The sequence below is a fragment of the Typopeltis vanoorti genome, chromosome 9 (genome assembly GCF_054136105.1).
Source record: "Typopeltis vanoorti isolate ZY-2024b chromosome 9, IOZ_Tvanoo_1.0, whole genome shotgun sequence".
Lineage (NCBI taxonomy): Eukaryota > Metazoa > Arthropoda > Arachnida > Uropygi > Thelyphonidae > Typopeltis > Typopeltis vanoorti.
The window spans coordinates 3818374-3845125 of record NC_143557.1 but is presented as its reverse complement, the minus strand read 5'-3'; the positions used below and the strand labels follow the sequence as shown (position 1 = coordinate 3845125).

Here is a 26752-nt window from a genome sequence, read left to right as displayed (position 1 = left end):
TCCCTTATAGGAGTAGGTAAGGCCATTTTAGCCTGATCTAACTTTTGGAGACTGAGTGGGCAGCTCAATCTTCACTGGTATCCAATCAACGATAGCTGGCCCAAGACTATCACCCATTTTTATGCGTCACCTTATGAAGAGACAGCTAACAAGTGCCGCTATCTCTAGTGTTCCCTAACCCTAGTACAGTATTTTGATGTCTCTTGTAGTGTGGGTTCTACTTTGATTTTCTTGAGTTAAGGGGACAAAAAACCTGAGCTTCCTGAAAAAAAAAAAAAAAAAACCGCTTGCCGTGACAGAGATCTACTAACTCGGAATCTAGTCGAAGAAAGGCATAGAAAATGTTCCTCTAGTTGGCTAATAGACTAGAACTTAAGCAATTACTAAAATAAGGAGCCAAAATGGCTTCATTTCGGGCGATGCAAAATTACATTACATCCACTTTGCCTATAGAACTTAAGTCTTTCTTCGGGCGGCCGACTGCAGGTGATTCAAAAAATGCTTCTACTGAGTTACACAGACCTCTATACAGTATAGGAAGAAAAAAAAGTGGAAGAGACTGAACTGTGTGAAAAAAAGCAGTTAGAAGATTTTTTTTTAATCGAATTTCCTTTCGTTTTTATGGTTATGAGAATAATTTCATGCTGTGGAAAGTTTTGTTGCTCCCAAATTGAATGAATAGGTGGCTCTTCTGTAAGTATTATAAATCAGTTGCATGTGCATTGTGTTTACGGGTGTTGTCGTATGTGGGTTATAATGTAGGTAGATTATGACCTATTTTGGGATAGGGCAGTAATATTAGTAGGAGTACATATCAATAAATAACCTCCCCCACCCAAACTTTCCTTTTATTGCTTCAGATTCTGCTGTTTAAAATTCAGTATTAGTGGTAGATTTGTTATCTGTTATGATTTCTTTCCCAAGACATGACCATGCTCTCCAGCTGGTCTTTTCTTGCAATGGAATGATTATCATTATTAGTTAGGCGTTAATAAAAGTTACATGAAAATCCCACTGAGATAAAAAAAAAAAAAAAAAAAAAAAAAAAAAATTAGTAAGAGTGCATATCAATAAATAACCTCCCCCACCCGAACTTCCTTTTTATTGCTTCAGATTCTGCTGCTTAAAATTCAGTATTAGTGGTAGATTTCTTATCTGTTATGATTTCTTTCCCAAGACATGATCATGCTGGTCTTCTCTTGCAATTGAATGATTATCATTATTAGTTAGTCGTTAATGAAAGTTACATGAAAATCCCACTGAGATTAAAAAATAATAATAATAAAAAAAAAATACAAAACTTCAGAGGCATTTGTTGAGCTGCTGATTTAACCTAAAAAAAAGTGCGATTAAAAGCAAAACATCCTTAATATAGTGGCAAATAATGTAAATTACTAGCCTTTTGACTCTTTATTTTAGTAAGTAAATTACTAGTTTTATGGCATGCAAGTAGCAGATGTTCATGGGTTTAGTATTTCTACTAAACTTTAAATTTTTATTTTATTGCTTTATAATAAAACTGCATGCAGCTTTATCATATGATACATGATTTTTATTGCATCTCTTCTTTTTTGTTTGTTATTTATTCCCGTGCATTCCAAAATTTTCACTTGGAGTTGTTTTTAGCTATAATGCACACGGAACATCTTATAATCATTCACTACATAGCCATTTCTACCTCCTAACTCTTCATACAACTGCTCTTGGGAAGTGCAAGCAAGTATTGATTTCATTTCAGATTTCAAGTCTGCTTGTGAGAGAATTATTACTACTTACCAGACATCACATTTTTGTTTTTCTCTAAATGTGCTGAAGCAGTATTAGTATGTTTAAAGTAAAAACTTGTTTCCAAGCAGATATATGATTGAAGTATACTTCAATAGTGTGTTATTATTTTCTCCCACCCACCACCAAGGAATGCACACAGCCTTTGTACCATACAAGTTTAAAAGTACATGAAACTACTCCTTTACTGCTTACAAATATTGTCTAGCCTAAGATATTTTTGAGAACTTCTGTTACACATTCTTATACTCATTTTCCCACCTTTCCGTATCAGTCTACAAATAGGGAGAGTGGGAGGAACCATACATAGTATTTAGATGCATAATAAATTTTAAATGTACCATGTACCCCACATTGTAGTACAAGTAAAATTTTCTTATAAATTTATTCCTGTTTAAAACTAATTAATTATTGAAATTTAATATAATGGAATTGTTTTAGCTTTTCATAATCGATGTAATACAATTTTTAAAATGCATCAAGATGCTATGTTTATAATAGGAAAAATTTATCTAGTATTCTCATGTGACTTTGCAGCAATAATATTTTCTCATCTTTCAGAGTTCCTTATCATTTAAAACTGTTTAGTGGGGAGAGTTATACTCCCCCCCTCCCTTCTTTGCTAATGTTTTGTATTTGGGTTGCAAAAAAAAACAACTTATTTTTTAATCACAGGTGAGGTGTCACTCTTACGAGAGTACTCCCTCCCACAGAAACACAAGTCATCCTGCCAAAAAAAAAAAAAAAAAAAAAAAAAAAAAAGGCATACCAGCAGAGGCACAATAATACTTAATATAGCCTTAATTGCTCCAGCCAGAATTCTTAACAACAGCAACACAGATATTAAGTATGTTTTATTTTTTAAATTATTTTTTACATAATTTGCAAATTTTCTTCTGGAAATTAAATGGAACGTTTTCAAGTTACTGGAGGCTTCTAGTAAGTAGGGCAGTGAAATAATTTTTTAGCTAAAGATGGTCACAAATATCCATGTCTATGCATTATATGAACTAGCAATAAAGAGCAACTGATTTTCCAGTTCAGTATGTAGACCAGATGAGAGCGTCCAGAGGATTCATGAAGTGGCTGCAGTGCTATTTTTTTTTTTTGCAAAAACAATAGGTGTAACTACTCATTCTTTGCTAGCAGGAAAATTTGAATATTAAAAAGATACAAAAGTAAATTTAAATTTACTGATATTTTTACTTTATAGTGTGATAATGTTTTTGAAATAAGAACAGCAAATTAAGTATCTAACACATAGTCTATTAAGCATAAATTTATTGTACAAGCATATAAAGAAATAAGTAAAATGTATATGATAATTAAAAATATATATATATAGTACATATAATAGAAAAACTTACATAGGAATATCCTAGCAGTTGACCAGGTGAAAAATGTAAATTTCATTAAATAACTAAGCTTATACTAAGTAAATGTGTAAAAAGTTATGAAATATTACAAATTTCTAAATGTACTGCATCCAGATGTCACGTCACTGTTAATAAAGGTGTGCCAGTATGCTATACTGTTGTGTACCATTCCATCCCCATCACCAAAAGCACTGATTTGTGGTTGTGTCCAGTTACGAACATTTCAAGAAACCCATCCTCATTTAGTGCTTATGCTCGCACCCAAAATAGATGCAAGAAAACTATCAGTGCTTCCAAAACAGAGTTCAAATGAGCAAAAAGCAGAAAAATAGCAGCCTGTCCAAATGGCAGCCGAACCTTTTGGTCTCTCGCTGAAACAATTGGTCGTAACTTCTGTCCAACTCTATTCCCACCCTTGTCATATTCAGATATCTCTATTGCATCATCACCCACAGAAAAAGCCAATCTCCAGGTTTCACACTTCACTTCGAATGCACACATAACTGACAATGGTAATGCCCCCCCAACCATTCCAGATGCCCAACATACAATGCCCCCCAATATTCTTTTGCCAGAAAGAGATCCAAAAAATACTGCCCAAATTAGACACGTAAAAAAGTCACCTGGCCCTGATGGCATTCCTCCAATTGTCCTGAAAGTTTGTGCACCAGAAGTGACTCCTATCCTATGTCTCCTATATATACTGTCTTACTCCACGTATCTATCCTATATCCTGGAAATTGACCTATATTCAATCCATTCTCGAGAAGGGTGACAAATCACTGCCGTCTAAAGTAATAGGAAAAAAAATCATTAATTCCCAACTCTTAACACTTACTTGAATGCACCTAGCAAAAAAATGACCACCGCTATGGATTCCATTGCTGCCAATCAACAGGAGATCTGTTCACATGTGTCACCCATCTCTGGATAAATATCATAAAGAAGTTTGGTGAATCTCAAGTGGTTGTACTTGATATCTCTAAGCTTTTGACCGGGTCTGGCACAAAGGCTTACTAATCAAACTACAATCATTTGGTCTTCTCAGGACTTCTGTAGTTGGATTACCAGCTTTCTGTTTGGACACACACTATGTGTGATGGTGGATGATTCCTTGTCTTCTCACCATTCAACTAATGCTGAGGTTCCAGAAGGTTCTGTACTTTCGCTAACCCTCTTCCTGCTATATATCGATGACCTACCTCAGTTGACCTCCAACCCAATACACAGTTTTGCAAATGACAGCACATTGCACTCCTCTCTTTCATTTGATAAACCTTACTCTACACATTTAACATCAACCTACGGTCAATCACCACTGCCATCAATTCTAATCTCCGAGCCATCCTCCAATGGGGTTCAAATAACTTCATCAATAAAAAAGAACCATTTTTTTCCCCAGTATTCTTTTTGATGATACTCAAATTTCCAGACAATTTGAGATTTCTCTTCTTGGAATAACCCTGACATCAACCTCTACTGGTGTAAACACATGACAACCATTGCATCCTCAGTTTCGAAAAAACTAGGATTTCTCTTTTGCTCAAGACGTTACTTCACTCCTGAACAGCTGTTAACATTATACAAATCACCAATCCGCCCAGCTATTGAATACTGCTCTCACATACAGAGGAGAGCAATTAGACTTATTAATGACCCATCTCTTACCAACTCACTCCTTCCATTTTTGCACAGATGTTTGGTTTCTGCAATATGTGTATTCTATAAATATTTCCATGGCAAACATTCGTCTGAAATAGCATCAATAATTTCCCCACTTAGTCTAAGCTTGTTGGAACACATGCAGTTGCTGCTCAACGTCCCTTCACGGTGCACCTTGGAACTCTCAGAACAAGTTTCTTTTCCCTCCTTCATCCCTGCTTCTGCTGTATTGCAGAACAGTAGTCTTTTCCCTGATTTGTTTCCCAAGGAATACAATATACAGGTTCCTCCTTTCCCAACCCACTACTCATATATGGTATACTAATGTACTATAGGTCGATCAGCTAACCTGTTGTATATGGGCTCAACATAAAAAACCCTTCCTTGGATTTCAAACCAGCATCTTCCGAGTGTGTGGGGGGGACCTCACCCTCTACCAAGTGCGTCCCTTGGGTGGCGGATGAGGGAAGCCCAAACGGACAGCTCCGAATAATGAATAAGGAGCCGTGGACCAAAGGTGCACTTCAGAACCATGATCAGGAGAAGTGCTGTAGACTGCTGTAAATACCAGCAAGTAGAAGAAGAAAAAGGCCCCCAGTCCTGCGTGGCTCTTTGCGATTCCACCAAGGTGGTGGTGAGAAATCTGCAAGCGCAGGGGGGTGCTAAGAATCCCGCAGAGGAAGATAGATCACCATCTGGAAATTCGACCCTATTTATTAGTTCCTTCAACACTAGACCTCTGTCTTCTGACTCCCATATTGATTTCCTGCTTCAAGAACTGCAAAATGTAAAGTTTGATGTCCTCGCTATCTGTGAAACCCGAAGAAGCTCTGAATTAACAGCAGAATGGAACAATGACAACCAAATTTTCCTGGGAGCCTCAGATAACACTACAAGGGCTGAAGGAGTTCGCTTCATCATAAATGAAAAGCTAACTAAAAATATTATTTCTTGTACAATCCATTCTGAACAACTAGGAACACTAATATTAAAAATTGGAGAATCCATAACAATAAAAATAATAGTAGCCTACGCACCCACCTCAACAGCTGACAAAGAAGAAATAGAAAATTTCTATGAACACCTACGAGAAACATTACTGAAAAAAACAACATACACAATAGTGTGTGGAGATATCAACGCAAAGATTGGTACAGGATTTATTGAAGAAAAATACATTGGACCGTGGGGGAAAGGGGAAAGAAATGAACGAGGTGAACTCCTGGCAGAATTTGTAGAAGCAGAAAGGCTGTACATTATGAATAGTTTCTTTAAAAAGAGAACTGGAAAAAGATGGACTTTGCAATCTCCAAATGGAGAGACAAATTGCAAAAGAATATTAAAAAATGTAGAAGTCATTGGGAAAACTTACTGCGACATTCATTCAGACCACTGTCCAATAAGAGCCACTCTCAAAATACATAAAAAAAAAATGAAGAACGTGTATGAGCACAGTCCAACCATAAAAAACGCTCAAAACAGATAAACCCAGAAGAATTTAGAAAAAAGGTGGAAGAAACCGACTGGAAATTAAAAAATGACATCGACAAAGATTTAACAAACTTTAACAATAAATTAATGAACTGTAAAGAAGGAACCTTGTGTGAACTTCCTCCTAAGACCAGGAAATGCCTATCAGCAAGAACAATAGAATTATTGAAGAAAAGAAGAATACTGAAAGATACAGGAAAAGATCGTCTAGAATATAAAATTATTTGTAAACAACTGGGGCAGAATATCAAAGATGACTATAACATATATATAGAACAACAAAATTGGCAGAAGCAGCTAGCTCCGCAGTAGCCTAAAAAAAGTAGAAAAAGAAATAAATCTAAAGCAACCACTATCATCAGCCTTCATAGACAATCAAGGAAACAGAAATACAAACAGAGGTGAAATGGAAAAAATAGTAAAATCGTTTTATGAGAACCTTTACTCATCTAAAGAAGTAATCACAGCTTCAGTACCAGACGAAAATTTGGAAAATCTGGAAATACCATCTGTCCTACCTGAAGAAATAAAAATGGCTATCCACCATATGAAAAATGACCGATCACCAGGAATTGACGGTATTAAATCTGCTGAATTAAAAATGGGTGGACAAATACTCTTTAAAGCTCTAGCAGAAAGGTTTACCTGATATATACAATTAAGGAAAGTACCTACTGAATGAAAAACATCAAAGACCATACTTCTGCATAAAAAAGGTAATAAAGAAGACATCAGTAACTGCAGACCTATCTGTCTATTAGCACACACATATAAAATATTTGCCAGAATCATCCTAAACTGAATACAAACCACCATCAATGAAAATAGCTGCAAAGAACAGGCTGGTTTCAAAAAAAGGTTTTTCAACAATAGATCACATTCAAACTATTACTCAGCTAACAGAAAGATGCAGAAAATACCAGATCCCACTTTGTCTTCTTTTTATAGATTTTAAAAAGGCATTTGACACTGTTGAGCATAACGCAGTATTCCAAGCTTTAATAGAACAAGGCGTAGAAAAAGCATACATCCACGTCATAAAAGATATCTACAAAGAAAGCACAACAAATATCACCCTTTTCAATAACCCGATTAAAATTAACTTAAGTAGAGGAGTACGTCAGGGTGATGTCTTATCACCTAATCTCTTCACATCTACTCTGGACAGCATCATTCGAAAAATTGACATGAAAGATGGAATAAACGTTGATGGTGAAATATTAAATATCCTATTATTCGCCGATGATGTGGTATTAATATCTCACTCACCCAAACTCCTAGAATCAATGCTGAATAACATAAGCCAAAACTGCCAAAAAATTGGATTGGAAATACACCCTGACAAAACAAGATGGATGAAAAACAAATACTGTAAAGATCATACAATCACTCTAGAATCTCACACCATCGAAAAAGTTGAAGAATAGATCTACCTCGGCCGGTCCATAAAAATGAATAATGATATATCAAATGAAATAGCAAGGAGAAAAAGAGCTGCTTGGATAGCCTTCAACAAAATGAAATCAACAATTACCAACCAAAACATAGATATAGACATAAGAGCCCATCTTTTCAATAGTCACATCTTACCAGCATTAACTTATGGCAGTGAAACATGGAACACAACTTTAAAAGAAGAACAAAGCTTAATAACAACTCAACATGCAATAGAAAGAAGAATATGCAATACAAGCAAAATAGACCACGGAAGACACACAGAAATCAGGAAGAAGTCTGGACTCACAGATATAATAAAAACAATCTAAAACAGCAAAAGAAGATGGGCAGGACATCTCGCCAGAATGAGAGACAACAGATGGACAGTCAGAGTTACAAACTGGTATCCGAGAGATACCAAAAGGAAACCTGGAAGACCAGCCTTAACGTGGGAAGACCCAATGATTAAGAAAGTTGGAAGAAAATGGAGAAGAAAAGCGCAAGACAGGAATAGCTGGACTCTTTACGACCTGCAGTCATGGAGAAATCCTGACTGAAACCACAGGTCCATCGAGGTAATCTTCAGAGTGTAACTTTACAGCTATGTAAGTTATACTCTGAAGCTGAAAAAGGACAAATGTTTTCTTCTGAGGATCAGATAGAAAAAAATGGGGTCTGTGATGGCTGCATGGATTAGCAGTAGGGGTCCTGCCTTTAGCAGTATTCACATTTTATACTACTAAAATGATAGCATAATTGGACAAAGGCAATGACCACACCACGATACTGCTGGACTTTGCAAAGATGTTTGCCAGAATACCAGATGGAAAATTATTAGGGAAGTTGGACAAGTGAGAATGGATATCTGGGGGTAGCTGACAGACAGACACCAGAAAGTATTAATGTAATCAAGGAGAATGAGGGTGACTAGTAGAGTGCCTTAAGGCACTCTACTAGTCACCCTGTACTAGGGCCACTATTCTTTAATTTGTATATTAATGATACAGAGAATGATGGAAGCGAGAGTATTCAGTTTGTTGATGCAAATCTGGGGAGAGCAATAGTTGATAGAGTTCATATAGATATTTTGCAGGATGATCGAAATAAATTTGTAGTGTGGGGGAAGGATATTTGTTATCAATTTAATGTTGTAAAATGTAAGGTGATGCACTTTGGGATGAAAAAGATTACATACTTTGTATCCAATTGATGGTACAGGATTGGAGGCAATTGATGAGGCTAGAGATTGGGGATGATGGTAGACAATTTTTTTTTTATTTTTCACACATTTGATGTCTGCTAGAGGCAGTATGGTCACTCCCATACTTCACAGGATTTTGGGAGTGAAGTCTCCTGCTAGAATATGTGGTAGGGTCGCAGATTCCCTTTCCACACAGAGTTTGTAGGACAATCACAAACATCCATGCCCGTGGCTGGATTCGAACCTGCAACTTCTTGGCTAGAGAGCAGACATGCTAACCACTCTGCCAGCCAGGCCAGCAAGAAGTCATTGAATGGAATCATTGAATGTTGAAAAACATAATGACAAGTAAAGATATGGACTCTATTATCCCTCTTTATAAGGCTCTGATTCAGATTCATCTTGACTACTATGCACAGATTTAGTTACCTGGATTTCGGGGGGGGGGGATCAGAATGTGGTGGAGAGAATCCAGAGATGAATGGCCAAGCTGGTGACTGGAATTCTCCCTATCAGGATAGACCGAAGTTGAAGATTACAGCGATTCATTCAGAGTTAGTTGACAGGCAGAAGAGAGGGGACATGATAGAAATAGTATTCTATGAGACTCACACAGAAGAAATTTTTTGCCGCATGATGAGTAGGGAGAGAACAAGGGGTTTCCCTTGAAGTAGTGTAAGAGTTTAGCAAGTAAGAGTGTGCAGACTAGATTTTTTGCTTTGAGAGTAGTGAGTGAGTGAGTGGAATAGATTACCAGAGTTAGGTGAGTGCCCTGACAGTGAATGAAATTAATGGATTTAGTTATGTGAATAATGGTTAGTCAGATCTTAGACATATTTATTGAAATTAGGAAAATGCTCTGTGGTTGATGCCAATTCTAAAAATAGTCTCAGACATATTGCAACTTTTATGCAGTAGTATTTTCTTTTTTTCATTTAATCCTGTGTGAAAGTGTATCCAGTGCTTGATCAGCCAGACTTGAATTTTCATATAGATGATCACAAATAATTATTATTTTCTTCAAGATGAATGTTAATACCATTTTCCCCAAAGTAGGGTAAGTTGCAGGGACACAAGGAATTTTATATGCTCCAGGATGTGCAAGAGGATGAGGCTTATCACTTGGAGAATAATGAAGTTTCTAGCTGAATGTGTAATCTGATAGTGGCATGAAGATTTTAGAGCTATTTGGCTATCTTTGATATATATCCTGGATATAGGGGATTGGAATAGTTTTGTGATCTTGTGTCTGGTGTGAGATGGATTGTGGAGTATGCATTAATTTGTCATTTATAGGAGTTTGTGACACATTTTTACAGTGATTGGCTAAATGTTGTGTCATGAAGATAACAGAATTATGTGGCAAGACTTGTTATTAGAATAAATAACTTTCATTTTGTTGTATAATATTTTATATAAGAAATAGTTAATATTCTTTTCTGTTTATAGAAACCATACACATACTTAATGATACTTACATAAGCAGTCACACTATCTTCCTTCCCAGCAGTATGGTATCCTTAAAACATTTACACGCAAAGTTTGGGTGCTTTGTTTAATTATTTATTTTGTTTTTCTTGTGTTCTTAATACCAAAAGACACTTATGCAAACATCTCCACTGTCTATAGGTTTGAATCCTGCTGAGAGCACAAAGGTTTGTGGAATGTCTTTAGGTGGGAGGCGAATTTCATCACCTGATATGAAATCACCACCCTCCTCATTGAAGACTTGTAGTGACTTGAAAAAGTTCTGTGTTTGGTTTCTAGGGCAAGGTTGGCTATTCACACAAAACTGTTTAAAAATATTCTGAGTTTGTGCAGAACTGTACCAGAGTGAGTAGCTGCTGCATGGAATTACCAATGCCAATTCTGCAGAATATTGACAATGGAAACAATTGCATGAAATGTTGGCAGCAGGAACTGAGAGAGTGGAGTGATTCATGAGAGAAAGGTCATTGATTAACCTAATTGCCTTTTATGCTTAATTCAACTCTTAAGGTAGCATCCTGAATGATATTCAGTTGTTGGATGGATTTGTATAGAGTTAATAGCTGTGGTAAAATAACACTTCAAGCAAAAGAAAAATCATTTGTTTGGTTCTGAGGAGTGTTATGTTTATGCCAAGAAAAATTGGAGGTTGGGGGAGGATATTATTATTATTATTCCTGATACCGCCAAGGAGTCCGAAGACTCATCACGGGAGGATACCTACAACTGTCTCAACCACTACAGCGAACCTCTACTACGAATCATCTCCATCAACGCCATCTACCACCCACAACAACTAGTATTTTTTGTCTGTAAATTGCATGTGTTCTGAAAGACTCATCGTGGGAGGATACCTACAACTGTCTCAACCACTACACTGAGCCTCTACTACGAATCATCTCCATCAACGCCATCTACCGCCCACAACAACTAGTATTTTTTGTCTGTAAATTGCGTGTTCTGAAAGGCCGATTTGTCTGTATGCGGGATGAAAAACCCATATTTCTGGGAGAAAAAACCCTGCTACCTCCGTATGAGATCGACTAACTCACCTTCGATGGTTGTTATCAGGTTGACATGGAAGAGACTTTTCATAGAATGGGACAGGGAGATAGAACAAGAGGCCGTCCCTGGAAACTGTATAAGAAGGTTGTGAGCAGAGGAGTGAGGAGAAGGCTCTTCAGATGGAGAGTGGTTGGTGAGTGGAATGCGCTGCCTGAGTGTGTTGTGAATGTAGACACATTGAATTAGTTTAAGGCATGGCTGGATGAGCTTTATATGTAATATTGTGTCTTCTACAATGAGTCTCTGACTCCATGGAGTCAGAGACCCCAGATGTTAATATTAATAATAATGATGAGAAATCTTGCCTTGTTCAGATATAATTAGTTGCTAAATGTCTCCATTATTCATCACTCGTTTTGTGCTTGTCAAACTAGTTGGTTTAAACATTTTTGGCTCATCACCTTCTATATTTCCTTGCCTATAGTAACATCCCACTAAATATCTTCTCCTGTCCACTTGTAAAACTGTTTTGCAGGCTGGCCGGTGGTTAGTACACCAGACTGCACCATTTATTATTTATATGGGCACTCCATGGAGAGTGGTTAGGTTAGCATATTATTTATATGGGCACTCCATGGAGAGTGGTTAGGTTAGCATATTATTTATATGGGCACTCAAAAGACTCATTGCAGGAAACCCACTCAATCCATTAACACAATACCTATCATACATCTCCTTAAACCTATTCATTGTTGGGTTGCTCACAACCACCACTGGTAATCCATTCCACTCATTCACCACTCTTCAAGAAAAGAACTTGGTCTGCATACCCTTACTAACTACACTCTTAGACAGCTTCTAAGTGTAACTGTGCTTTCCCCCTACTTCCCATATATTGAAAAATTATTTCTTCTGTGTCACTCTTATAGTATCCTTTTAGTAACTTATAAGTTTCTATCATATCCTCTCTCCTCTGCCCTGTCAGCTAAACTCTGAAACCTACACACCCTCAGTCTATCCTCATTGGGAACATTCCAGAGATGAGGGACCAATCTGATGACAGGTTTGTCATCAGATTGGTCCCTCGTCTCTGAATCCTTTCCATCACCTCCTGATCCACAAGAAATGCAGGTGACCAAATCTGTGCACAGTAGTCAACATGTGGCTTTTTTTTTTTTTTTTTATGTTGAGCCCATACACAGGAGGCTGGTTGGCCAACCTATAGTACATTAGTACCATGTATGGGTAGTGGGTTGGGAAAGGAGAAATTTGTTTACATTTCATTTGAATGACTTTAAATTATATTCCTTGGGAAACACAGTAGGTGGGAGAATGTTCCACAGTGCAGCAGTTGCAGGGATGAAGGAAGAGGAAAAGAAACTTGTTCTGTTTGTTTCTAGGTGTACTGTGAAGGGATGTTGTGCAGCAGCTGAACATGTTCCAATGAGCTTTATACTGAGCAGAGGAATTATTGATGTTATTTCGGATGAGCATTTTCCATGGAAATATTTGTAGAATATACATACTGCAGAGACCATACGTCTGTGTGAAAGTGGGGGGAGAGAGTTGGTAAGAGATGGATCATTGATAAGTCTAATTGCTCTCCTCTGTCTCCTATTGAGTCGAGCATTTTGAGAGAGCTTTTAGGGGCCCCACCCCATATATGGGAGCAGTATTCAATAGCTTGGCGGATTTGTGATTTGTATAATGTTAGTAGCCGTTTTGGGGTGAAGTAACGTCTTGAGCAAAAGAGAAATCATATTTTTTTTGAGGTTGAGGATGCAATGGTTGTGATATGTTTATGCCAGGAGAGGCTTGATGTGAAGGTGAGTCCAAGAAGCGAGATCTCAAACTGTCTGGAAATTTGGGTATCATCAAAAAGGATACTGGGAAAAAATGGTTCTTTTTTATGGGAAATAGCACAGAACTGAATTTTATTGCCGTTGAAATTTATGTGGTTATCCGAACCCCATTGTAGGATGGCTTGGAGATCGGAGTTGAGAGTGGTGGTTGATGTTCTGTAGGTTGAGGTGAGTTGTGAAGGGTAAGGCTTATCAAATGCAAGTGAGGATTGTAGTGTGCTGTCGTCTGCAAAACTGTGTTTTGGGTTGGAGGCCTCCCCCCCCCCCTCCCATCCACGCTACTAGCTTCATATCCATTCCCATTTGCTCTAACTTTTGTAATAGTTTTCCATGTGGTATTCTGTCAAATGCCTTTGCAAAGACTAGCAATATATTCGTGTAGCCATTTTCTTATCTAGTTCTGCTGTCACTTTATTATAAAATGTGAATAAATTATTAAGGCAGTACCTACCTTTTACAAAGCCATGCTGCCTCACATTTCCCATCTATCTAGAATATCATATTCCTATCTATCTATTCATGAATTTTACTTTTTACCAACTTTTCTGATACTTCAACGACCACAACAATAATTATTGTTGTGGTGGTTAAAGCAAATTACAGACCAATTATAATTGGTTTGTAATTTGCTACTTCTGTCTTAGAGCTACCGTTATGTAATATCTATCTTACCCTCTTTGCATTCCTATGGAACCCTGCCAGAGCTGAGACTTAGATTAAAGAACTTTGTCAGAGGCACTGCCAATTCACGTACACATTCTTGGAGCACAAGATTAGACATACCATCCAGGCTCACTGCTGTATTCACATTGATATTTTTCAATATACTGGGTACCTTCAGTTCATCTACTGTACCTCACTCACATCAGTCTGTCGCCAAAGTAACTACAAAGTTACCACCCATGATATACTCTTGCACATAGCAACTGAACTATTTCTTCTGTTTCTGTCACTTTCCTACAATCAGCATTGAGTAAAGTTATATTCCCCTAATCATTCTTTCTCAGTTAGTAATGAATCCAGTGGCTTTCCAATCAGTTCGCATCAAATCCTGTTGCCATTTTGCTAGTTTGTCACTGGAGCTAGACCAAGTACAGTGTTGCAAGGGGAAACTGTTGAGGCCACATATGGATAGGAGATTGAGTTTCTGTGTGGATGGTATGTTTGCAAGTCTGTCACTTCTCATTGCATACCACCTTTTCTTTTTTACCTATTCCTCCCCACATTTAATGGATTGCAACTCAAAGAAACAACTTTACTGCAGATCAGAAAAGTTTTCTCAAAAAAGAAGTTAAAAAATTATAAAAGAAAAAAAAATGCAAAAGAAAAAACCATAAAAAACAACAGAATTTCAAACAAACAAACAAAAAAACATTTGTGGTCTAAATAGCAATATAGTTGATGTACACTACCCACAGTCATCTGAACCAGAATGCTATTTCTAACAGCACCGGCTGGCACCCTCCACAACCACTGTCTACCTCAACTGCTCAAAGTACTCATTGTACAGTTTCTTCCATCATAAGGGCAGCACAAGTGCATTCATCAGAACTTACACTATTTGTTAGAGATTGTAAAATCTGAAATTTCCCCCATTTGTTCTGTTTTGGCTCAAAATTTCTCTACCAAACCAACCTTTTACATGCTGTCTCTCACTCCCCAAACTCCATTAACCACTCTAATCTCTTCAACTCTCTCTCTAAAGTTTGAATTTCTACAATTGAAATATCCTAATAGTGCAGTCATCCTTCATGGAGACTTCGACGTATTCAACTTAAATTGACTTTCCTTTTCCAGTTTCACTGATCAAACAGACAGGATTCTGAAGTGTTTGTGATTGGCAATGACTTAACACAGATAAACAATCTCCCATCCAGAATACTTTAGAACTCTCTCCGATTTGCCAACAAATATGATCTCTTCATAACAAGCTCTCCTTCCAAGTATACTGTGAATGTCAGTTTTCCTCCTGGTAACTCAGATCACAACCTCATTCAGGTCTCCTTTGCCATGGAATAACCTTCACCCACCACTTCTCAGTCTCTTGTTCTTTGTCACTATCCTATCCTTCTCATCTGTTCCTTAGGATGGGTTGAGTTCCCTCTTAATGAGGGGTTACTGGCAAATTAATGCAGCCAGTTTGCCACTCCTCTGCAGCATCTCCTAAGGGCGATATTCATGACTGTAATCCGTGTGTGTTCACTTGGCTTGTTTGCCTGCTTGCAGGATGAAAAACCTCAGATAAACTGGGGAAAAAACCCTGTTGTCTATGCCCAAGACCGGCTAACTTGGCTATGGCTGAGGAAGATCCTTAAGCTCCTCACATTGTAAATGGGAATCAAACCTAGGGCACTCCTTCCCCAGGCATATGATTGTGAAGCGCATAGCCACTAGGCTAACCGCACGGACCCTTTGGCACTACTGGGTGCTTTTGAGTGATATAATTGTCAATCAAAGACAAGGCCAACTTATCGACATCACTGTTCTTCCAATTCTGAATTCTGACTAAGAACTGCTCCCTCCATTATTTCTGCTACAGAGAAATCAGAAAGAAGAATCCTTAATAAAGGTTGGTCGATTGGTAGAGCCTCTGCTACTAATGGCTCAGTTAAGTAAGTTTGAGCACGGTTAGTAGTTGGAAGGGGACCAATCGTTCGATGCTGTTGGCACACTCTCCCTCAATGAGTCTTTGGACTCCCTGGAGGTGTTAAATAATAATAATAATAATAATAATAATAAAATAACCTGGACACAAATAAGGCATCTGGATTCCACCTGTTAATGTTAAAAACTTGATAGATTGTGTGCTACGGAGTGCTCTCCTGTAATGAGGCCATAGTCACCATGAAGTGTTATGTAGTAATATGATTATCATATTGTAGTAATATGAGTAATATGATTATCATATTGTAGTAATATGAGTAATATGATTACTTCATATTATATCAATATGAGTAATATGAAGTATTCACATATAAATTATGTGAATACTTCAGAAATATAAAACCAGTTATTTTTACACTTGAACAATCCATTACCTTGCAGCTTAACATAAGGATATTGAAATTTAATGTTAAAGATCCTTAAGAATTGAAAATATTTTACATTAGAATTAGCATATTTTAATTTTTGAACACGCGACTGTCTTTCTGCAGCAAAAAAAAAAAAAAAAAACTATTAATAATTTTTTTTAAAAATGTTTATTTATCAAAAACAAGCTGTAATAATTTTTTTCTCCTCTGTACTACTCTGCTACATACATCTTACCGTCTTCTGTGCTACTTAATTCACCAACTACAAACAATAACGCTATTACTATCAACACTATTTACTGCCCACCACCACCAACAATATGTTTTGTCTATAAATTGTGTGTTCTCATGGCCGATTTGCCTGTACATGTGATGATAAACTCGAGTTTCCTTGAGGAAAGAGAGGTAACCCTGCTACCTCTGTATGAGATTGGTGGTTACTGATCTCATACTGAGGTAGAAAATTGAAAAAGCCTTGGAAAAAAGATTCCTCCTGTCATCATGACAAGAATCGATCCAATCTAAGGGTGTAATGTTCTGTTGTTCTTCCCATTGTGTTATGGAGGCACTATGTTATTTATACATATTATCAGTGACTTAATTTTATTGTATATAAGAAGTAAACTTAAATTCTTTTCAAATAAATACTTATTTAGTTATTGCTTCTTTCTCTGATAGGTTCTTGTGAAAAATATTGAGTAGTGTATATACTCATGACATACTTATGGACTGTGAATAGTTATGGTAAAGTGTTTACCCTTTCAACTAGTGGTCAGCACTGGAAAGAATTAAAATATTCTGGTGTTGATTTGAAAAGGGTTTCTGCTGTTCAGTTTTTTACTTGGGGAATTGGTGGTGATCATCAAGTGTACCTTTATATTCCAGTAAGAGATGTCCCTATTCGTTTTCAAGAAGTTACTTATGAAAATGAGGTAAGAGGGAAAGCTATCTTATTCTAATAGGCTTATTTTTGTAATATAGGTTATATGTAATTTTTATATTTTGAAGATTTCAATTATTCATGTATTTTCCATTTGATATACAGGTAACCCTCATATAACGTACTTATACAATGCGGCTTCGATATAACACGGTCTACAAATTGTAGTAACCATTGTTCAATGCAGTACTGTCTGCGCAGCTAGCCTAGTGGCTGTACACTTCGCAACCATATGACTGGGGAAGGAGTGTCCCAGGTTCGATTCCCATCGAAGACGTGAGGAATTTGAGGATCTTCCTCAGCCATAGCCAAGTTAGCCAGTCTTGGGCGCGGGCAGTAGGGTTTTTTCCACCAGTTTATCTGGCGTTTTCATCCCGCAAGCAGGCAAACCGGCCCCATGAACACGCATGGATCTACAGCTATAAATACTTAACCCCTCCATGAGGGGGCTCCACTCGCCCCAATAGGGACGGGGGAGAAAAAGGGAGGAAACTCCATACAAATAAATAAATAAATGAAGTACTTATGGAACACGGTTTCGATAAACATGGTTTACAAATTGTAGTAACCCTTTATCCTTTTGTTTTTCACTGTGCGACTTAAAAATCAAATTTTATCTTCGTTAAATTTGTGTCTGCCCATATTGCGCATGTAGTTATAGCGAATTTATGTTAGGAGAAATACCCTTTAGCATGCATGTAATTCAATTGTTTACTGTGTAAAGTGTTTATTGTTTGAAAATTGTCTTTGTTTTCTGCCAGGAAAGTGCATTAAAATCATAAGTGTGTTAATCTCAAGCTGAGCACTTTATTGGTGAGTTACATAATTAATATGTAATGCTTCTTTTATGTTAAAAATTTATTTTTATAGTAATGGCCACAAACTGCAATGAAAGGGAAAAAGCAACATCGAAAAGAAAATTCATTTCTCTCGAAGAAAAAATTAAAACCATTGATAGGTTGAAAAATGGAGAAAAACCAAGAGTTGTTGCTAGGACTTTGAATTTAAATGAATCAACAATTCGAACAATCAAACAAAATGAACATAAAATCCAAGAAAGTGTTATTGCTGGGTCAACGATAATGCAAAGCGCATTGCTCGTGTACACGATATTCTAATGGGAAAAATGGCAAAATGTCTAATGATTTGGATAGAAGATTGCACTCCAAAGAAAATTCCTTTGGATGTAAATCTTATTAAACAAAAAGCTCTCAAAATTTTATAAACATTTATAGTGCAGACCAGGGGTTCAGTGCAGATGACTCCGGGGGAATAAATGCCAAAATGCAACTGTATTTCGAAAAATAAAAGATCAGCTGCTGGATTCAAAGTTTCCAAAGATCGAATTACTCTACTGTTTTGTAGTAATGCATCAGATGATTACATGACAAAACCAATGTTTATTAAACGATCCTCACATCCTCGTGCTATGAAAGATTAAAATATGCATTTTATTTTATTTTACCTAAAATATTTATGCATTATGTGCGATACAGTTTACATACAGCTTGTAATTTTTATAATTCTATACTATGTATTTGTTTCATGCTTTATATGTTTTCTTAACTTACATGAATTATCTGAATTCAATAAAAATATATTTTTGTTGGATATGTTGTTGTTTATCATCATCATCAAATTCCTGCCATGTACTCTCAAGGGATGTACAGGATATGATAGTACTACAGGAAAAATGTACATCATTACTAACTTCCTATCTACAATTTTTCTCCAAATCAGTCTGTTACTTGTCAAGACTCCAGCATTATCAGATCTTATATTTCTATTGTCCAAGGCACTTTGTACCGTATCAATCCATCTATATCTTGGTCTTCCTCTGGGTCGTTTCCTGCTGTTGTGTCGGAAAAAAAATGGTGAGTCACCTTTTTTTCCCACCCAACATTAAGTTATCTCAGAAGGAGTGGATAGGGACATGCTTATGCCTCCGGATGAGAAATGTACTGACTAATGTCCCAAGGACATGTAAACATCCAAGTGTGTAAGCTCTGAACAGTGTTAAAATAACCCATGAGTTTAATAGAGAATAGTTGTAAATGAATTAGAATATAAAATTATGTATAAATTGCTAAGTAAATATGTATAAGCTAGAGCATGTTTTAAGCCATGTAAAAACAGTCCGTGGCCACGTACTGTTTTTACATTAAAACATGCTCTAGCTTATACATATTTACTTGGCAATTTATACATGATTTTATATTCTAATTCATTTACAACTATTCTCTATTAAACTCATGGGTTATTTTAACACAGTTCAGAGCTTACACACTTGGATATTTAATGTCCTTGGGACATTAGTCGGTACATTTCCCATCCGGAGGCATAAGCATGTCCCTATCCACTCCTTCAGAGATAACTTAATGTTGGGTGGGAAAAAAGGTGACTCACCATTTTTTTTCCGACACAACAAAGGCCCCCTCTTTAATTAAAATTTTTTCTTAACTAAGTTATTACAAAATTTCTTTGCCCTCTTTCCCTTTGTTTCCCTTGGTTCATTACTAGAAGTCTCTCCTGAATGAATTTTTTCTCTCAGTTCTCCACGGTGGGGGTGATGCCTTTCTGTTTTCCACACTACCCTTTTGTAATGGCATGATATCTGTAGGTGTCCCTTCGGTCTGAATATGCTGCTCATTATGACGTGTGTTCTGACTTTCAATTATGCTTTCTGATTCTACTCCTTTGTTTACAAGTTCTTGATCGTTCTTTGAATCATTCTTTCTTCCATGGAACAGCACAGTTGCTTTGGGATAGTTACAGGAGAAACCATGTTTTTTCAGGAAATCCTCCCCCAAAATTATTTCCACGTATGGGCATGCGTTTCTGGGCAGTACAAGGAAGTTATGCCATGCATGTAGGCCTTGTCCTACCAACTCTATTCTTAACCTTACCCGCTTTTGGGCATAAATCACAGGGGGTGATATCCCTAATAGTCTGATCAGCTTCCTTAATCTCTTAGTTCTCATTTTTATGAATTCACTCAGTTCCCTGATGCAGTTTTCAGACACCCGTTTTATAATTTTTATTCTATCTAGTTATTTCCCCTTTATCTATGTTCAACTATTATCTACACAAGAGATATCACCAAAATTTTTACTAATACTTAAGTTAATTCTCCCCTTAGTATCCCTAATATTTGTATTATGCTGTGCCTTTTGGGACATTTAGTTTAAGATATTATATACAAAAACAAGGAGAAAGAACTAAAATATGTCTGAAAGTGAAACTATGTTGCAGTCGTGACACTTTATCTCGTTTCTTAACACATTAATTTCCCGCATGATTAGGTTCGTATTTTTTAAGTGGTGCATTGGATAGCAATTTCAGACAACTCTTTTATCATTGAACAAAAGGTTTATTAAATTCCTTAACATGGTACAATTCAAATTTTAGTTATTACTCAATTCAGTGCTATACTAAATATTTACAAACTGAGATTAGCTTATCATAAGTATTTAAGCTATGATCCTATAATGGGTATTACGATCATGCCGCCATACACATTCAACACATAACTTCATATGACATGGACATATAAGATTAATGCACACTAATTAATTATCCAAACTCAAGTAGCTTAACTAAACCATTTACTGCACTAACACATAACTATGACATTTAACTTTCCTATACATTACAATAAACATGCAATATTCTCAGGACACGTAATTACTTATATAATATTAACACTAGCCAGTTTACTTTCATTATATTCTGTCAGACACTAAAGTCCTAGTATTGTTTTCTAGGTCACTTCAACAGTTCAGTATTAGAATAATGATAACTAATACAGACGAATCTTAGTTAATACGAGATATAATTTACAGTACCTTTCTTTCCTGAGTTTTCCATATTGGGCCTCTATCTTTTTCTGATTGAAGTATCCTGGTATAACCTCTCCGATAATCTGCTTCTCCTATGTTCCTTTTTGAATTGAACTATGCTTACGCGGTCTTAACTTTTCATAATTCAGGACACACTTTGAATCATCTATATAACGACTGTACAACTCGCGACGTGGATATTGATATCTTTGCAGCTTTCCCTTTCTCGTGGTTGTCACTGAAGTTGAAACACAAAGAATATGCTTTCTTTCCCTCGACTATACGGCATTCTTCGCTTCTTACATAGGAAATACGGAACCGAAATTCCACTCACTTTTGTTTCCGTGTTGTGACGACGGAGATATAACCCCTATCTCGCCACTCAGGAAAACACCATGAAATCACACGAAGGAGCTCGCGAAGAACTCTCCTGGAACAGAACCAAAACCAAAAGCCAAAAAGAGTCCCCTGGGGGGGGGGTTCTAACCCTTTTATACCCTCTCTCCTAACGGCACCTTCTCTAACTTCTTTTCTCCGCCCCCCTTTTTGACTTGACTTTACCGACCAATTAGGGTGGCGTTTTTCTGCCAAACGTCATTTGATCGGCGAGCCCGTAACGATTTCTCAATCTGGGAATTGACCCTAAGCGATTTTCTGTTGTTTTTCTTGTGCTAGCCTCTAATTTAATCCCCTTTCCAAAATTTTTCTATGAATTTAATCTCTAGCCTCTCACATACCATTTCTTATGACTAATCCTTTTCTGTCTTACTTAGATAAATTCTCTCTTTTATATCATATTACAACATTAATATATTCTTTCTTTTTGCTAGTTAGTTCAACAAACACCTTTATATTTTATATATTTTATTGGATGCAAGAATATTTTCTTTTCTCTTTTAAATAATTCATCTATTATCTTTTATGCAGGGTTTTTAATTTTTTATTCTTCATGTTACACCATGATAGCTGAGAATTCTACATTCTCAAGATATCAGGTGTAACACTGCCAACCTGGCAGAGAACACTTGTTTTTCTAATCTTTCCTCACCCATTCTGTTTAAGTGACCATACCATCTGAGATTAGCTCTGCTAACGCATTCCTGGATGCTCACAATGTCAAGTTCTTTCGTAATGTCCTCATTTTTAATATGATATTGCCATTGATGCCATCTGTTCATGCCTCTAATCTTTCTCAGGACTCATATCTGCGGTCTCTAGTCTTTGGTCTAGTGTTTTACTTCTGACCCAGCTCTCAGATCCATAAGTTAAAACTGGTTTGAACACTGTCTTGTATAAAGCTAATTTAGTGTTCCGAATAATTTCTCTCATATTCCATATGAATTTATTCAATTGTCTTCCTACCATACCAGATCTGTTGATTCTGTTGTCTGTTTCCGTATTTAATTTATCATCTTCAGTAAAAATCGTGCCTAATTAGCTGAAATGTTTTACTTGTTCCACAGGTTCTCCATTCACAACGCAGTTGACAACATTTTCAACGATTCTGCCAATTTTCATTGTCTTTGTCTTTTTATTGCTGACCTTCATACCATATCTATTACAACAGTTATTCAGTTTTGTCAGGAATCTTGCAGACTTGTAGTGAATTTATTTAGAATTATAACATTGTCCGTATAAAGCAAAGAGCTGAGATTAACATCTCCAATTTTGATATCATGTTTAATACCAATTTCCTTTATAATGTGATCCATATGGATAATGAATAACCGAGGGGATAATGTACATCCTTGTCTCACACCATAATTAACATTAAGCCATCTTCTTGTACTTCCTTCAATTCTAACTGCTGAATTACAACTCAAATAAAGACTCAGTATTGCTTGATATAATGCCCCATTGACACCATATAACTGTAGCATATTGAATAGCTACTCTATTGGCACCTTGTCATGTGCTTTTTCCTGAATGACAAAACTTACATTTAGATCTTTGTTATATTCCCATGATTTCTCAACTATTTGTCGTAAAGTGAAGATCTGATCCTGACAGCCTCTGTTTGGCCTGATTCCAACTTGTTCTTCACCAACTTTTCTTCCACAATTCTTCTCAACCGTTTCTCAAGTATACTTGCATAAATCTTGCCAGGAACATTCAGTAGGGATATACCTCTGTAATTCTCACATTCAATTTTTTTCCCCTTTTTATATATGGGTATTATGAGAGCTCTACTTCAATCATCGGGAATTCGTCCCTCTGTCCAGGCTTTCTGAACTATGCAGTGCAGCCACTGTAAGACTCTTATACCACCATACTTCAGCATTTCTGGTCAAATATCATCTACTCCTGCTGCCTTTCCACATTTCAAGGCTTTGATGGCTTTTTCTACTTCAAGTATGGATATGTATTCCTGACTGTATGCCTGTTGAGTGTTTTTGACCACTGTGCTATCACTGCTTGTTTCATTTAGCAATTTTTTGAAGTAATTACTCCATACTTTATGGATATCTTTTTCTTAAGTTTTCACGTCACCCTTATCATCTCTAATTCCTTTTACAGCACTCTTTCCTCTATTTCTTGAGCTCTTTTCTCCAATTCTTCAACAACCTCCAGAATATTTTGCCACCTTCTTGATATATATTTTCTATGTTCTTCCCAAAGTCCTTGCGTGACTTTTGTTTAACTAATTTTACATAGTGTTGAGCTTTCTTATATTTGTCTCTGTATTCTCTATGAGTGCAAGCTGACTTATTTGCCAGGAACTTTTGATATGCTTTCTTCTTTTCCTTCACTGTCTCTTTAACTTTCTGTGTCCACCAGGGAGTTCTGATTTTTTTATCCTTGCAGACAACCTCACCACATGCCTCTCTGGCTGAATCAATCAGGGTTTTCTTCAAGGCTTGCCATTTAATCTCCAAGGTTTGGTTCCTGTTCTCAAATTCTTTAATTTTTTCTTCAATAATCTTTGTGTATTTTTGTCTACAGTTCACATCTGAGAGCTGCTGAACTTTTATTTGCTTTAAAACTTTTTTACAAGTTATTCTTTTCAATATGAAATTCAATTTTATACTGCTCAAGACTAAATAGTGATCACTTCCAATTTCAAATCCTCTGTACACTCTGGTGTCCTGCACCAGGGAGAAAACATCACTATTAACAATAACATAGTCAATGAGACTTTTCTTTTTCCTTGCCTCTTCTCTCCATGTGAATTTGTGCATATTTTTATGTTGGAACATGGTGTTAGTAATAACTAGTCCCTGTCCTGAGCAGAAATCCAACAGGTATTTGACATTATTATTAGCTTTGCTCTTTTCTCCAAATTTTCCAAAACGTTTTTGTATGTTTGACAATTATTTCCTGCTCTGCTATTTTGATCCCCAACAAGGACCAACTTTTCTTTTTTCATTGTGTCAGGTGCTTTCTCTAAAATCTCAAAAAATTCCTCCACATCTACCTTAGTAGAATCTTCTGTGAGACCATAGGCACAAATAAGTCTCATTGTCCAGTTCCCCATTTGATATTTGCCCACATCACTCTATTTGAGACCGCTTGCCATTCAATTAGATTAGCCTCATATTTAGTGTTGATACGCCTTCTTTTCCTTGATTGTCATTGCCTGAATATAACATTTTGTATGTATTGCTCAGAAAGATCTCACCAGTTTTTGTCATTTTGTTTAAGGGTGACATAATACTCACCCCTATTATGTCGATCTGGTACTTATCTAATTCCTCAGCTAGCCCCATTTCTTTGCCATTCAGGTTTCTTATGTTGATGGTACTGATCTTTAACTCTGGTGATGTTGAGTTGGGGTGTGTTTTCAGATTTGTTCCAGTAGCCGACTTTTTGCTGTTCGCCCTGGTTCCCTGGCAAAAACAACAGGGGCCTTGTTTAACCCGGCGACGCCCCAGCCGGCATGAAATTTTGTCTTGTTGTACCATCATTTTGTATTTTGGTTTAAGCCAGTAAGAAAGAATTTGGTCAGCTAAATCCCAAATTGCTGGTTGTTTATATAATTAAAAAAACGATTTCGGAACATAACCCTACTTTTTCCATGTGATCTGAGTCTCGCATAATGCAATTTATATAACACGGAATTTTTATAGAACTTAATATCCGCATTATACGAGGGTTACCTGTATTATTATTATTATGTGACACTTCCAGAGAGTCCAAAGACTCATTGAGGGATGGCATCTACTCTACAACTCTCTGTCTCCACCACTCAATCCACCAACTATGCAATGAACCGCAACTACCATCATCATCATCTACACCAGTGCCATCTACTGCCTACCACCACCAGTATAATTTTCACAGACAATTACAAACATCCATGCCCATGTTGTAATTCGAAAATGCAACCTTTTGGCTGGAGAGCGGATATGCTAACCACTCGGCCAAACAGGCAAGCAAATTATTATTATTATATGACACTTCCATTGAGTCCAAAGACTCATTGAGGGAGGAGGCACCTACAGCTCCCTGTCTTCACCACTCAAGTACAGTGAACCACATCATCTACACCAATGCCATCTACTGCCACCACTAGTATTTTCACAGACAATCACAAACATCCATGCCTACAGCGGGATTTGAACTCCAGCCTTTTGGCTGAAGAACAAATACTCTGACCACTCAGCCAACCAGCCAGGTCAGCAACATCTAAGTTTAAACATCCAAGTTTTTAACAAACAAGCCAGGCTTGAAAAATTTCAGTAATGTGGATGACTGTAATTTCCAAAGTCCCTCACATTGATTATCCAAACTAAACATAGTTTATTAAGAATTCTTATATTTTCCTCCTTGAGATAATATATATTTTTTTGTTGAAAGTTTTTCCACTTGGTTATACTATAAATTAAAGATGCCATGAAATTATATTCTTGGTTTAATTCTTTATCCAAGTGTAAGCAAACAAAGCACAAGAAGTAATTTCACGACTGGGCAACTCATATATAGAGGTTAATGACTTCACATCACTTGCCTTAGTATCCCATAATGCATTGTAATATCCTTACATATATGTTAAAGCTATGCATTATGGGAAGGGTTACTATAGAAAGATGGAAACCCAGACCAATTTCTGCCTTTATTTGAGGTCTCATCAGTGGGAGCCAGACCCAGAAGTGATACCACGGTTGAAGTAATGCAGAGGTCATATTTCCATATACAAGTAGCCAAAAACATGAGTTGCCCAGTCGTGAAGTTTCTTTATGCAAACTTTGATTGCTTACACTTGGATAAAGGATAAAACCAAGAATATAATTTCTTAGCATCTTTAATTTAGATATAATATATAGTTTTTTAACCTAGTTCTCACGCATGAAAGATTTATAAAAACTTAGTACATTCACACCATGGGTGGGCTTGTTTGTTTTTCTGTTTTTATCAGTTTTATATTATTTTTTTATTATATTATGTATTTATTTATTTATTATTTACCTTTTCAAGAAACCATGCTCTGAAGACCAAACATGGAACTCTTTGAAACCACCTCATGCTTCTAGTAAGTGTGCTAGGGTTTTCACACCATGCAATAAAATTCTCCCACAAACTTCCATGCCCATAGTGAGATTTGAACCTGCAGCATATTGTTTGTTAGTGGATATGCTAACTATTTGGCTGACCAAACCAGCATTATAATAGCTAGATATATTGCTGATTTCAAGA

General features: G+C 36.6%; 1 protein-coding gene across 2 annotated transcripts in view; it reads left to right on the top strand.

The window, feature by feature from the left end:
• Nucleotides 1–568: 568 nt before the first annotated feature.
• Pex23 (tectonin beta-propeller repeat-containing peroxin 23) overlaps nt 569–26752 on the top strand; it is a 693418-nt gene continuing 667234 nt past the window's right edge. Inside the window, exons 1-2 of one of the 2 annotated variants that reach the window (XM_090398408.1) lie at nt 569–693; nt 17018–17271. In XM_090398408.1, coding sequence (XP_090254534.1) covers nt 17053–17271 — 219 coding nt within the window. In that variant the 5' untranslated portion in view covers nt 569–693; nt 17018–17052. Of the gene's footprint in view, nt 694–726; nt 759–17017; nt 17272–26752 lie in introns of those variants that run through there. The other variant, XM_090398409.1, reaches the window with a different exon arrangement.